This window comes from Castor canadensis, chromosome 4 (assembly GCF_047511655.1).
Source record: "Castor canadensis chromosome 4, mCasCan1.hap1v2, whole genome shotgun sequence".
Lineage (NCBI taxonomy): Eukaryota > Metazoa > Chordata > Mammalia > Rodentia > Castoridae > Castor > Castor canadensis.
Window position 1 is genome coordinate 124,960,670 of NC_133389.1, and position 15,438 is coordinate 124,976,107.

Here is a 15,438-nt window from a genome sequence, read left to right on the forward strand (position 1 = left end):
CCATTTGAGTATGTTGAAGATAAGTAATGAGTTGTTGTTTGTTTGTTTTAAGGAATGTAGGTTTTACTGATCCTTTGTTATTGAAAACTATCTGGGATGTTAAGTTCAACTCCTCGTGTGAGCGATCAAACGCCCAGCCAGAATCAGGGCCAGGACTGTTTTTAGTCTGCCCAATATCGCTATGAGACACAAGAACAAATAGCAGATCTTTCTTTTGTGTGTGTGTGTAGGCGGGGGGAGGGGTACTGGGGCTTAAACTCAGGGCTTTCACTTTGAGCTGCTCCACACTCCCTTTTTTTGTGATGGGTTTTTCGAGATAGGATCTCAAAAAACTATTTGCCTAGGCTGGTTTAGAACCACGATCCTCCTCATCTCTGTCTCCTAGATAGCTAGGATTACAGGTGAGCTACCAGCACCCGGCATAGCAAATCTTTCCAACAATTGATTTTTTTTTGTTGTTCTCTTTTTCATACACATACTGGATATTAAGTAGCTGCTTTTGTGAGGATTTCAGTCATTTCAGAAAGATGCTTCTAGTGCCTAGATGCTAAAACAAATCTTCCAAGTCACCCAGATCACTTCCTTCACTTGACTCTCCAAAGAGTTTCAGGTTCAGGATACCTGCCATATTTCTAAGGCCACATTCTCTTTGATAGGCGCTGCAGGAATTTAAAGAGACTTTCTGCTTTTTCATGTAAACAAGGTGTTTTGGATAGAATCTGGTAAACTTGTGAGTACACTCGGGGAATAAGTTTACAAAGATGGGTATTCTGTTCTGAGCACTACCAAGTAGGGGAAAATCGTATTTACTCAAGGAGGAAGGGAAACTGTATTGCACACCATGTTTCAGTAGAATTTGTAAGAGTTTTAAAATCTCAGTGTACTTCAGGCTCAATAGCTCATTCTTGTTTTATTTTTAAGTTCACTTTAGTGGATTTAAACTGTTAGGTAGACCCACATGCAGAATACTTTTTACTTATCTGAAAGGACTATTTGGTTTTATTCAAGCTAGTACTTGGGTTAGTAGTACAATTTATCTTGAATTTTTTATTTGTACATTTTAAAAGAGGATCTGTCACAACAAAAATTATTCGGTATGTGAGGTAACGAATGTGCTAAATACCTTGATATAACCGCTTCACAATATATACATATACCAAAATATTATGTTGTGTACCATAAATATATACAAATTTCAACAGTATCTTACTTTTTAAAAATAAATTTGAGACCGGGCACTGGTGGCTCACACCTATAATCCTAGCTACTCAGGAGGCAGAGATTAGGAGGATCGCGGTTTGAGATAGACCCTATCTTGACCCTTCACAAAAATGGGTTGGTGGAGTGACTCAAGGTGTAGGCCCTGAGTTCAAACCCCAGTAATATAAAAATAAATAAGTAAATTAATTTGAAAAAAATAAAAAGAATCTGCTCATTTGCTATGATGTCTGAATGAATTACTGTGCTTTTTTTTTTTCCTGCAGTGGTACTGGATCATGCTTTTTTTTTTTTTTTTTTTTTTTGGTGGGATTGGGTTGGGGTTGAACTCAGGACTTCACACTTGCAAAGCAGACACTCTACCACTCTATCACTTGAGCCACACTTGCAGTTTTTTTTTTGTTTTTTTAAGCAGCACTGGGGTTTGAACTCAGGGCATTATGCTTGCCTCTTACCACTTGAGCCACTCTGACAGCCCCTGTGCTTTCTTAAGATTTGTTTTTTCACACACACTTACTGAATTTCCACTATATGCCAGGCTCCAGGCTAACTGCTGAGATGTGACAGTGAACAAGATAGACATCTCCATGGGAATCACAAGATCTAAACATAGAGGAACTACAGTCCACGTGTCCCTGTCCGGGCACAGTTCTGCCTCTCTAAGCACTCCTTCTCTCATCCACTCCACTTTGACAGATTCTAACTTTGCCTGTTAGAAGACCAACTTGTGTGTGTAGATAGTTGAATAAAGGTATATGAATAGAAAGCAGTGTCAAAACAGAAATGACATCTTAGAGCATATATGTTTTCTTACATTCCTGAATTTTGTTAGTGAAACTAGGAGCTCAGGAGTTTCATAAGAATTAAATTCAGATTCAAGTTGCTATGTTTTTTCTTCATTGTCCAGTGAATAATTATACACAGGGAAGTCCATTCCCTTCTTCCTCCCTTCATCCCTTGCTTTCTTTTCTTTGAAGTTTATCATGCTAGAATGTTACAGTACCAATAGCTTTTCCTTCGAAAGGTTTTTAATGTAGTTCTGACATGCATGCGTTCATGTTTCCCCTCAGCTTTGCAATTAGAACCTCCAACAGAAAGCTCTTGTTTCAGTCACAGGTAGTTGCTTTATTCCATTTCTCCTCCTTGTGGACTCAGGAGACCTTCTTCCTTCTCGTGGAACCTCAGGAATGGTGTGTACATAAGTGCCAAGCCAAAGAACAAGAAATATTTAAATTCTGCTCACCAGGCAGTTTTTACAACTGTCGAGAACAGTTTCTTGTTCAAGCAATGTGGTTTGATTTGTAGGTTGCCTGAAACCCACCGTATTTTGACTTTTTATATACTTTGCAAATCATGAAATAGCTTATGCAAATGCAATAATGTATGCAAATGCAACATTTACAGTGATCCTTCCCTTATCCAGAGAGCATTTTGAAGCACATTCAACAGTGCAGCAGAGGCTCTGTGTAGCCAGGAGAGAGGCCGAAAACTCCTGCACCTCACTTGCATGAGGGCCCTCAGGATCTCCACCAGCTGCCCATTAAGCAGGTGACGGGACTGATTGACTACTAGATCTGCAAGCCTACTAAAATACTGTTTTAACTTTAAAAGTATAGTGAATTATTTCAGCCATACAGAAAACAACCATGTTCTCACCACCCAGATTTAACAGATGTTAAAATTTGGCACAAGGTAAAGCTAGAACAGTAAACAAGGACAGAGCTGGCAGGAATCCAGCATTTGGCAGGACGATGGCGAGACATTGGAGGCAGACACCCTGACCTGACAAGAAATAAAAAAGAGCTAGAGGAGGAGATCCTGGACCTCGAAAACCATAATTGTCTGTGACATTTGGATCAGAGCAAACATCTGTCCATCTTCAGAGTCCCCAAGGGCTTCCTGTCCTAGTTATAGGATAATAATCCGGGTTTTGTTGACCCCTGTCATCAGTGAGAGATTAAATATGCTCCATTCATGCTACTGCTGCAGAAAGAAAGCTAGTATGCAACCAAATGAAAAATATTTGCTACTCAGGAGGCTAAGGCTGGAGGATCGCTTGAGCCCAGGAATTTGAGACCAGCCAACCTGGGTAACATAGCAAGACCCTGGCTCAAAGAAAAACAAAAAAACCTACAAAACAAAAACCAAGACCAGGCTTGGTGGCTCACAGCCGTAATCTCAGTTACTTGAGAGGCAGAGGTTAGGATGACTGTGGTTCAAGGGCTGTCTGGCCAAAAAGATATCTAGATCCCATCCCCATAAAAATGCTGGTGTGGTGGTGTGTACCTGTCATCCCTGCTGTGAGGGAGGCATAGGGAGGAGGGTAAACATGCCCAGGTAAAAACCGCTGACCCTACCTGAAAAATACCTAAGCAAAAAGGCCCGGAGTGTGGCTCAAGCGGTGGAATACTTGCTTAGCAAGTTTGAGGCCCTGACTTTAAACCCCAGTATCACTAAGTAAATAAACAAATACAAAAATACGTTTACATGAATGTAAATGGCTTAAAATTCAAGTTTTGGCACTGCAGGGAAGATTTGTTTCATGGAAGCTTCGGTACCTTCCTCTGTAGTATCACAAAGGGTAGGAATGCCTCATTGGCAGTGAGTTCCCAAGTTGGCAGGAATTTTTGGCACCGTTTTGTAAAGTAAACTTTTTATGGAAGAACAGCATGCAGAGGAGTATCTAACGCATAAGTGACAGGTTATCATAACATGTACGTACTGGGGCGCCCAGGTCAAGAAACAGCATTTCAAACTCCCCAGAATCCCCCTTGCAACTCCTTTCAGTCATGTTAAACTGCTCAGAAAGTGTTTTGATTTTTGGAGTTTGTTTTGAGACAGAGAGATAGAGCTCAGATTGGCCTCAAACTCAGAGTCCTCCTGTCTCACTCATCCTCCCAAGTGCTGGGATTACAGGTGTGTGCCACCATACTTGGCTTGACTTGGGAAAATTTTGATGTAATCTAAGTGGGGGGAAAAGCTGTATGATTTATTGCTCACAATTTGCTTTTCAAGCAAGCAAAGGTCATGCCCTGAGTATGTCCTTTTTGCATTTAGATATTCAAGTTCACTTGTCTAAGACTCCTTCCCCCAGGTGCTTTGATGCTGGGATGATGATGATGACAACAATATATATGTATACGCGTATATATAAATATAAATACACACACCCTCTGTCACAGAGACAGAGAGAGAGAAAGAGACCTCACTGCATTGCCCATACTGACCTTGAACTCGAAATCCTCCTGCCTCAGCCTCCAGAGTAGCTGGGATTACAGTTATGTACCACCACCTCTGGCTACTAATATTATTTTAAAGCACTAATTAAGGTTGAGCAAACTACTTAACTTCTCTGTTCCTCAGTTTCCTCCTCTGTACAGTGGTAATAATAATTTGTACCTTTCTTGGAGAGTGGAGGTGAAAAATTAAAATGCAAACATGTAAAGCACTTAGTGTGGTTCCTATTGCCTAGCAAAGGCACACATGCTTACAAGTGTGATGAATGAGATTAAACCAAGGGGGAGGAGTATGTCCTTCTATATTGCACACCTTTATTTTACCACTGCCTGTGTGCCCCACACTTGATAAACGGTCACTAAGTCATTGGGTAGAGAGGCATTTGCTGTCCCTGAATCTTCAGAATTGCTGCTGAATCTTCAGAAGAGAACAGGCATGAGGAGGGTAGGCCAGTGTTCGATTTGACACTATTTGGTTTCTAGATTTTAATCAATCTGCAGAAAGTGCTTTGCATTCACTTACTTTAAAAATGCTGTGGGTTACACACAAGAATAAGTAAAACTGGTGAAATCTGAATCAGACCAGTGGATTACACTGATCTGTTTTCCTGGTTAGGATACAGTACTATAGTTATGTAAAATGCCATCACTTGGGAAAGCAGGGTTAAGAGTTTATAAGAACTTTCAGTATGGTTTCTTAAAATTGTATGTGAACTACAATTATCTTAAAATAAGAATTGAACAAAAATACCTGAAGAGCTACATACCTTGAGCCTGAGGCTGTCTTATGCTCTGGCGATTAAGGAGAAATAGCGAGACACGCTGATACGCTCACACACGAAATAAGGGTGAGAAGGGGGCTTGAGCTAGCTTTAAAAGTAGGATACTGCAGGAACTGGCTTGAAAAGATGCATTGAATATAGAAATAATTATCCAAAGAGTCGCCATGTCCTCAAGGAAGTATAATCAGTCAAGATTTATAAGATAGCCATATACACATTGTAGTAGGTAGCAATCCTCAGAGTCTGGATTAAATGAAAGGAATACTGTTGATGTTTGGAAATTGTATCCACTGCTAAGAAAAGCCCCAGATGTCCTAGCCTCTGCAGCTTGGTGTCCTCCCTGACTTCAGTATCCTAGGGAGGACACCAGGACACATTGGAAGCTGGGAAATGGGAAGAAACAAGAAGACCAAAACACTGAAGATGAGTACAGAAATTTCAGGAGAAATCTAAGAAGTCAAGTGGTGGAGAACCTTTATGGATGTAAGGAGAGTAGTTAGTGTAGATAAATCTGCAGCCAGATTCCCAAGCATACTGTGAATAATAAAACTCTTCCAGGAGTAACACCATGTGAAAACTGTATGCACAGAGAAGTCCTCATTGGTCTTTCTTCCTTAAATGTTCCTCTCAGAGCTCACATTGGACACAAACCATATAAGTATCAGGAATATGGAGAGAAGCTGTATAAACAAGAAATATGGGTATGCCTCCTGTTCTCCCCAGTGCTTTCAGAAGCATGAAAGGACTCACACTGGAGAGGATCCACTGGAATGGAAGCGCAGTGGGAAAGTTTTCATTTCTTCCAGCTCCTTTCAAAGATGAATGAGTCTACCATTATGTAGGTAGCAATGTGGGAAAGCCTTCTGTTTACAAGTGAGTTTTGAACACATGGACGAAGTCACAGTGGAGAGAGGCCCTATGCACGTGAGCAATGCGGCAAAACTTTCTTTTGATGCTGTAACTTTCAAAAACACAGATGAATCACAGTGGAGGAAAACCCTGGATATGCAGGAATGTGGGAAAGCCTTGTCTACCTTGAGTGGTCTTCAAAGACATGAGTGAATTCATATTGGTGAGAAATCCTGTGAATGCAAGCAATGTGGGAAAGCCTTCACTTGTTCTGGTTACCTTAAGAAACATGGAAGGACTCACACTGGAGAGAATTCCTAAATACAGAATATGAGAAGGACTTATTATCACAAGTCCTTTCTAGTAAACTTGATGATGCATAGAGAGCAGAGGTGGTATCAAAGGAAAGTGTGTGGGAACCAAATGCCTCTAGTCATCTTGGTTGAATTCACAAACATAAAATAGCATTCTCTGATGAGAAATCATGAGTAGAGCAGATATGCAAAAGTCTTTACTTGTCTAATGTCTTCAAACACACCCATGATCAAAACCTTGTAAATGTAAAAACACCACAAAGTTGTTATTTGAAACAAATACTTTCAACCTCCTATAAAAATTTTCCACGTAGTAGAATCCTATAAATACAAGTTATATGCACTGCTTGAATCAAAGTAACTTATTTAGAATGTACCAGAAATTATACAATCTGAAAGAAGTATCCTACAAGTTATAAGCATATTTTGTTTATCTGTGGCTCATTCTTAATTAGATCTCTGTACTGCATATTCCTATTTTTCACTTTTCAAAATAAATGTCAAGGTGACATAATTTCTAAAGTTTGCTTAAGCAATAAGAAGTGAGTTTAATATTTTGTGTCCTTTTAAACCAAGATAAATAATAAGGTTTTTCTCCTTTCATTTTGAACCATGTTGGATCCATGAGTAAACCAAGCTGTTTTTATAATAAGCCAGAAAGCTTAATTTTTGTGTAGTTTTAAGATAATTGTGGTTAATGGTTATAGAAAAATTAGTCCTGTTAATTGTTGGGATTTTTCTACTGGGCTTATGTAGGGAAAAAAAATCTCTTCTTTTATGATTATACCATGTCTTTGTATTAGTTAGTTTTCTTGTCATTCTAACCGAATATCTGAGAGAAAGAGGAGGAATTATTTATTCTGGGTTATGGTTTCACAGGTGCCAGTCCCCTTTGTAATAGCACTTTGTGAATGATGAATCTCTCTTAGTATGAACAAAATCTGCTTTGCAAATGCTCCTTTTCTGTTGCTCTTCTTTTTTTATGGTACTGGGGTTTCGTGCTTGCTAGGCAGGCACTCCACCACTCTCCACTCCACTGGCCCTCTCTGTTGCCCTATGGCCTATGTACTGTGCATCAAATGAACATTACTAACAGTAATCCTAAACACTCAACAGGGACCCTCAGAGTTAGAAGACTGAAAATGGGGCACAGGCCTCTGCCGTGTGAATGATGCATCTTTCTCCAGCACAAACAGACTCTGCTATGCAAGGAGCTCCTCTGCATTGTTCGTCACTGGCATGGTATTGAGAGGTGGGGACTTTGGGAAGTGCTCAGGTGACAAGGCTGTGTCCTCGTGGATTGATTAGCGCCCCTTTGGCTAGGGCTTGTGGAAGTGAGCTTGCTGCCTCTTGCCCAACCGCATTCCGACACGAGGACTCAGCAAGATGATCCTCCCAGGGTGCCAGTGCTTGCGCTTCAATCTCTCAAACTCCACAGATGTGAGGAAATATTCTTCTTCTTTTTTTTTTTAAATAAAATGCCCAAACTCAGGTATTCTTTTATGGTCACACAAAGCAAATCAAGGGAGAAATTGAATGGAAGGAAGAGAAATGGTGTTGCTACACCAGATACTTCTGTGTGAAAGTGCTTTGGATCTGGATCGTGGGTAGAGGGTGGCACAGTTTGGATGTGATCACTTGAAAAAGCTTCATTGCTGTGGCTGGAACAGGAAGGGCAGTTTTGATGAGCCGTAGGAGAAGAAAAGAGCAATAGCCAAAGTCTGAATCCTTGTGTACATTGCTTGAGTGGCTTTGATTAGAATGTTGCTAGAAATATGGACAATGAAGACCACTCTGATGAGGTCTTAGTCAGAAATGAGAAAGTCTTGTTGGAAACTTAGGAAGTGGTTCCTTATTACAGAGTAGTGAAGAATGTGGCTGAATTATGCCTGTGTCTTAGGACATTAGGGAGTAAAAAGCTTCAGAGTGATGAGCTAGGATATTTGACAAAACTAAGCTTAGCTTCAGTGTTTGGATGGCTGTATGGCTTCTCTTATTGGGTTCTAGTAAAATGTAAGAAGAAAGAAGGAATTTAAAGATTGGTATAATGCTAGGTGTGGTGGCACACACCTGTAATCCAGAGGCAGACACAGGTGGATCATAAATTTGAGGTAATTCTGGACTACATAGAAAGACTGTCTCAAAAAAATTATGATCAAAAAGGAAGTAGAACATAGAGATCTGGAAAACGCTCAGCCCAGCTGTGTAAGGTTACCATGGTTGTGTCCAAGCATAACTTACTTAGTATTTGTGTAGATAGAAGGATATGAGTTCTGTTCCTTTGTGTAATTGAGGAATGACTCCAAAGGCTGTGTAACCTTCAAAGATATCCATCCTATCACTGGCTCAGAAATAAACATTCAAAAAGTTAAAAAAAAAAAAAAGGAATATTGTCCTCATGGTGAGGACTGTCAAGAGTTGGAATGACTGGAGATGGCACTCTACTGCTTAAGCAGTAGAGTGGCTGCTTCGCAAGCAAGCATGCCCCAGGTTTAAACCCCAATCCCACCAAAAAGAGAGAGAGAGAGAGAGTTGGAATGGGCTGGGCACCAGTGGCTCACACCTGTAATCCTAGGTATTCAGGAGGCAGAGAGCAGGAGGATCACAATTCAAAGCCAGCCCTGGCAAATAGTTCAGGAGACCCTGTCCCGGAAAAACTCATCACAAAAAGGGCTGGTGGAGTGGCTCAAGAGGTAAAAGCGCCAACAAGCGTGAGGCCCTGAGAAACCCACCCAGTGCTGTCATAAAAAAAGAAAACAAAAGAGTTGAAATGAGACCAAAGAATATGAACAGTGACATCTTGTGATGAAAACTTTAAAGGGACTGAATTCACCTATGTCTTTATAGGTTTAGATGTGTTGCTGCCTGAAAAAGGACTAGATAATCCCTTATGGTTCATATTCAAATTATAATTGTCTTTGATGGGGTCAGACTTCTGACCCCATCCATTTCTTATTTACTAGAATTAAGAAATATACATGAAACACTGCTAATAGAGTAGAATCCATCTTCTTAAGAAGTATTCTTTAAACTTTCTCAATCTGTCACACATTTGCAACTACTTAAATTTTCACTGATATGGACTGGACAGATTAGCAGATTGGGCAGGGTACTGTGTTCAGAACACAAATTAATCACATGCTGTTCAAGGTGGCCATATAATCTGTGGCTTAAACTGAGACACTTAAAACTTTAAAGCCTTTCAATTGAAGTGTACTCTACATGCAGAAGAGTGTACATGTAAGCATACACCGTTCTAGTTACAGATCCTTCATTCTCTTTGTTGTGTATCATTCTGTAGGGTGACTATATCATGATTTACTTATTCATTGTATTGATGATAGACATTTAGGACATTTCCTATAAATAGTGCTGCTGGCAATAGTCTAGTATGTGTCTTTTGGTCATATAACCAGGAGTGAAAAAGCAACAAAGAAACCACTGAAAGGCAGGAGTAACATGGGGAAGTCAGAAGAAACAGAAGCCAAGGGAAAAAGGTTTCCCAGAAGGAAGTGTCCAGTGGGCAAATTGTTTATTTTGTGTTGATTTTTAATAAACACTTTCTGTCTCCTTAGCCATCATCGTCTACCGCCTGCCATGGACCTGGAAATGCAGCAAGTTCCTGATGAAATCCATCCACGCGGGGTTGAACGCTGTGGCTGCTGTTCTTGTCATCATCTCTGTGGTGGCTGTCTTTGATTATCACAGTGCCCAAAGTATCCCCCACATGTACAGTCTACATAGCTGGGTGGGACTGACAGTTGTCATCCTCTATGTCTTACAGGTCAGTGTCTCCGTGTATTTACAAACAAGGTATAGAAAGTAAAAAAGTAAATTCACAGACTATCACTATCTTGTAAGCATTTTTTTTTAACCTTTTTGCCCGGGCTGGCTTGGAACCACGATCCTCCTGATCTCTGCCTCCTGAGTAGCTAGGATTACAGGTGTGAGCCACCGGCACCTGACTTTTCTAAGCATTCTTTACATTTGTTTGCATGACAATTCTTGCCCTGAGTGGGCACTGGAACTGCAGAACTCACGGTCAGGAGCTTGAATGTGAGAGTTGAGATACTGACTGACATCTTTAGGTAGGAAATCACCATCTCCTTACCTCTATACGCATTGCTTGACCTTGACTTCTGCACACTGAATAAAGTAGCATAAGGTTTCTTTCCCACATTCTCTGGCACTTTTCTAGATTTACTTTTGTGAATGAAGAGATTAATTTATAACTTCTTGGTAGATTTTGAAAGCATAGTCATTATTTTATTTTCCCCTCATCTTCCCCTTGTGAGAGGCGCTATATTTAAACATAATTTTGTAAAATGTGACAGGTGTTTGGCTGTTCTAAGTTGAGAGAGTCTTTTGGGTCTTAACCACTTTGTTGACACATCTTTGTAAACTACATTGATTCACTTTCCATCCTTAGTATAATACATATTCAACTACTCGACTGGGACATCATTGTAAACTTTAGTTTTCTGTGAATATAGGAGTAAGACAGTGGAGTGGATACACAAAACCTCATGGCGTACCCGAAAATATATGGCCCCTTTAAAAAAACATGACCTCTTACCAGACATTTGTCATTTTTCTTCTTAAAAGATTCAGGGCCATGGTGACTCATGACTGTAATCTAGCAGAGATTGGAAGGATTATGGTTCAAGACCAGCATGGGCAAAAAGTCCATGAGATCCCTTCTCAACCAATAAAAAGCTGGGTATGTCATCCCAGCAACACAAGAAGCATAAATAGGAGGATTGCAGTGCACCTAGGGCATAAAGTGAAACCTTACCTCAAAAACAACTAAGACAAAAAGGGCTGGAGATGTGGCTCAAGTGATAGAGCACCTGCCTAACAAGCACAAGGCCCTGAGTTCAAATTCCAGTACCACACACACAAAAGTTTCTACAACCTTAAAGCTTGATGAATTTTCATTAAATGAAAGTTAATATCTGCATGGACGCTATTTATTATTAAGTTTGTGCTGGCAGGCATGGAGGTAGGTTGGGAATAGAAAGGAATCAGACAGAAGGGAAGCACAGAGAAAGCCCTGTATGCGCCATGACCTTTGCAGTCAGGAAGGAACAAGGAAAATGCCTCTAATTGGATGGCTGAGGCCAGCTCAGATCTCTTATCCTTTTTCCTTCAGTGTTTTTAGCCACTGCTTCCCATCCAAAGGCAACTTCCTCTACCGCCACCAGCTGCTGAGTCCTCTTCCCTCCCTCAGGGAGAGGTATCAGGGGTTGAACTCAGGGCCTCACCCTTGCTGGCAGGCACTTTACCACTCGAGCCATGCTCCCAGCCATTTTGTTAGTATTTTTGATAAATAGAACTTCTCGATTTTAATGTAGACAAGTTAATCATCTTTTCCTCAAAGTTATCTTTTTTTTGTTTGTTTGTTTCGTTTTCTTTTGGTGACTTGTTTATGAAATCCTTCTCTATCCTGAGGTCAAAGTTCTCTCATGACTTCTATTAAGAGTTTTAAAGTTTTGTCGTTGATATGTAAGTACTTAATTAATCTGGAATTTACTTCAGTATATGGTGTGATTTTGTACTCCAACTTATTTTTCTCCATGTGGATTCATTTTCCTAGCACCATCTATTGATCCATCCTTGTTCTTGCCATGTGTTTGCAATTTTCTGTATCTGCCAGTTTTTGTCACATACCTTTTCCTTTGTATCCTAGTCAGCACAAGTGGAATTCTGGACTGTGGAAGTACTGAAGTATGTAGAAGTGTGTAGAAGTAAAAAGTCTGCAAGTAGAGATAAGAATCCTTGACACGTTCTTATTTTTTTTTTTTTTTTTTTTTTTTTCATTTTTCTTTTATTATTCATATGTGCATACAAGGCTTGGTTCATTTCTCCCCCCTGCCCCCACCCCCTCCCTTACCACCCAATCCACCCCCTCCCGCTCCCCCCCTCAATACCCAGCAGAAACTATTTTGCCCTTATCTCTAATTTTGTTGTAGAGAGAGTATAAGCAATAATAGGAAGGAACAAGGGGTTTTGCTGGTTGAGATAAGGATAGCTATACAGGGCATTGACTCACATTGATTTCCTGTGTGTGGGTGTTACCTTCTAGGTTAATTCTTTTTGATCTAACCTTTTCTCTAGTTCCTGGTCCCCTTTTCCTATTGGCCTCAGTTGCTTTAAGGTATCTGTTTTAGTTTCTCTGCGTTAAGGGCAACAAATGCTAGCTAGTTTTTTAGGTGTCTTACCTATCCTCACCCCTCCCTTGTGTGCTTTCACTTTTATCATGTGCTTATAGTCCAATCCCCTTGTTGTGTTTGCCCTTGATCTAATGTCCACATATGAGGGAGAACATACGATTTTTGGTCTTTTGAGCCAGGCTAACCTCACTCAGAATGATGTTCTCCAATTCCATCCATTTACCAGCGAATGATAACATTTCGTTCTTCTTCATGGCTGCATAAAATTCCATTGTGTATAGATACCACATTTTCTTAATCCATTCGTCAATGCTGGGACATCTTGGCTGTTTCCATAACTTGGCTATTGTGAATAGTGCTGCAATAAACATGGATGTGCAGGTGCCTCTGGAGTAACAGTCTTTTGGGTATATCCCCAAGAGTGGTATTGCTGGATCAAATGGTAGATCGATGTCCATCTTTTTAAGTAGCCTCCAAATTTTTTTCCAGAGTGGTTGTACTAGTCTACATTCCCACCAACAGTGTAAAAGGGTTCCTTTTTCCCCACATCCTCGCCAACACCTGTTGTTGGTGGTGTTGCTGATGATGGCTATTCTAACAGGGGTGAGGTGGAATCTTAGTGTGGTTTTAATTTGCATTTCCTTTATTGCTAGAGATGGTGAGCATTTTTTCATGTGTTTTCTGGCCATTTGAATTTCTTCTTTTGAGAAAGTTCTGTTTAGTTCACATGCCCATTTCTTTATTGGTTCATTAGTTTTGGGAGAATTTAGTTTTTTAAGTTCCCTGTATATTCTGGTTATCAGTCCTTTGTCTGATGTATAATTGGCAAATATTTTCTCCCACTCTGTGGGTGTTCTCTTCAGTTTAGAGACCATTTCTTTTGATGAACAGAAGCTTTTTAGTTTTATGAGGTCCCATTTATCTATGCTATCTCTTAGTTGCTGTGCTGCTGGGGTTTCATTGAGAAAGTTTTTACCTATACCTACTAACTCCAGAGTATTTCCTACTCTTTCTTGTATCAACTTAAGAGTTTGGGGTCTGATATTAAGATCCTTGATCCATTTTGAGTTAATCTTGGTATAGGGTGATATACATGGATCTAGTTTCAGTTTTTTGCAGACTGCTAACCAGTTTTCCCAGCAGTTTTTGTTGAAGAGGCTGCTATTTCTCCATCGTATATTTTTAGCTCCTTTGTCAAAGATAAGTTGCTCATAGTTGTGTGGCTTCATATCTGGATCCTCTATTCTGTTCCACTGGTCTTCATGTCTGTTTTTGTGCCAGTACCATGCTGTTTTTATTGTTATTGCTTTGTAATATAGTTTGAAGTCAGGTATTGTGATACCTCCTGCATTGTTCTTTTGACTGAGTATTGCCTTGGCTATTCGTGGCCTCTTGTGTTTCCATATAAATTTCACAGTAGATTTTTCAATCTCTTTAATGAATGTCATTGGAATTTTGATGGGAATTGCATTAAACATGTAGATTACTTTGGGGAGTATCGACATTTTTACTATGTTGATTCTACCAATCCATGAGCATGGGAGATCTCTCCACTTTCTATAGTCTTCCTCAATCTCTTTCTTCAGAAGTGTATAGTTTTCCTTGTAGAGGTCTTTCACATCTTTTGTTAGGTTTACACCTAGGTATTTGATTTTTTTTGAGGCTATTGTAAATGGAATTGTTTTCATACATTCTTTTTCCGTTTGCTCATTGTTAGTGTATAGAAATGCTAATGATTTTTCTATGTTGATTTTATATCCTGCTACTTTGCTATAGCTATTGATGATGTCTAGAAGCTTCTGAGTAGAGTTTTTTGGGTCTTTAAGGTATAGGATCATGTCGTCTGCAAATAGGGATATTTTGACAGTTTCTTTACCTATTTGTATTCCTTTTATTCCTTCTTCTTGCCTAATTGCTCTGGCTAGGAATTCCAGTACTATGTTGAATAGGAGTGGAGATAGTGGGCATCCTTGTCTGGTTCCTGATTTTAGAGGGAACGGTTTTAATTTTTCTCCGTTAAGTATAATGCTGGCTGTAGGTTTGTCATATATAGCTTTTATAATGTTGAGGAACTTTCCTTCTATTCCTAGTTTTCTTAGAGCTTTTATCATGAAATGATGTTGGATCTTATCAAAGGCTTTTTCTGCGTCTATTGAGATGATCAAGTGGTTTTTGTCTTTGCTTCTGTTAATGTGGTTTATTACGTTTATTGATTTTCGTATGTTGAACCACCCCTGCATCCCTGGGATGAAGCCTACCTGGTCGTGGTGGATAATCTTTTTGATGTGTTGCTGAATTCGATTTGCCATTATTTTGTTGAGGATTTTTGCATCAATGTTCATTAAGGAGATTGGCCTATAGTTCTCCTTTTTGGAGGTGTCTTTGCCTGGTTTTGGGATAAGTGTAATAGTGGCTTCATAAAATGTGTTTGGCAGTTTTCCTTCCCTTTCTATTTCATGGAACAGTTTAAGGAGGGTTGGTATCAGTTCTTCTTTAAAGGTCTGATAGAATTCAGCAGAGAATCCATCAGGTCCTGGACTTTTCTTTTTGGGGAGACTCTTGATTGCTGCTTCAATTTCATTTTGTGTTATAGGTCTATTCAGGTGATTAATTTCCTCTTGGTTCAGTTTTGGATGATCATATGTATCTAGAAATCTGTCCATTTCTTTTAGATTTTCAAATTTATTTGAATATAGGTTCTCAAAGTAGTCTCTGATGATTTCCTGGATTTCCATGGTGTTTGTTGTTATCTCCCCTTTTGCATTCCTGATTCTACTAATTTGTGTTTTTTCTCTCCTCATTTTAGTCAGGTTTGCCAGGGGTCTATCGATCTTGTTTATTTTTTCAAAGAACCAACTTTTTGTTT

At 39.7% G+C, this 15,438-nt stretch overlaps 1 protein-coding gene across 2 annotated transcripts in view; it reads left to right on the forward strand.

Annotated features, from left to right (window-relative positions):
• Cybrd1 (cytochrome b reductase 1) overlaps positions 1-15,438 on the forward strand; it is a 38,805-nt gene that overhangs the window by 8,935 nt on the left and 14,432 nt on the right. Inside the window, exon 2 of one of the 2 annotated variants that reach the window (XM_020183082.2) lies at positions 9,975-10,183. The exons of the other annotated variant lie outside the window; for it this stretch is intronic. Coding sequence (XP_020038671.1) covers positions 9,975-10,183 — 209 coding nt within the window. The remainder of the gene's footprint in view (positions 1-9,974; positions 10,184-15,438) is intronic. 2 annotated transcript variants of the gene reach the window in all.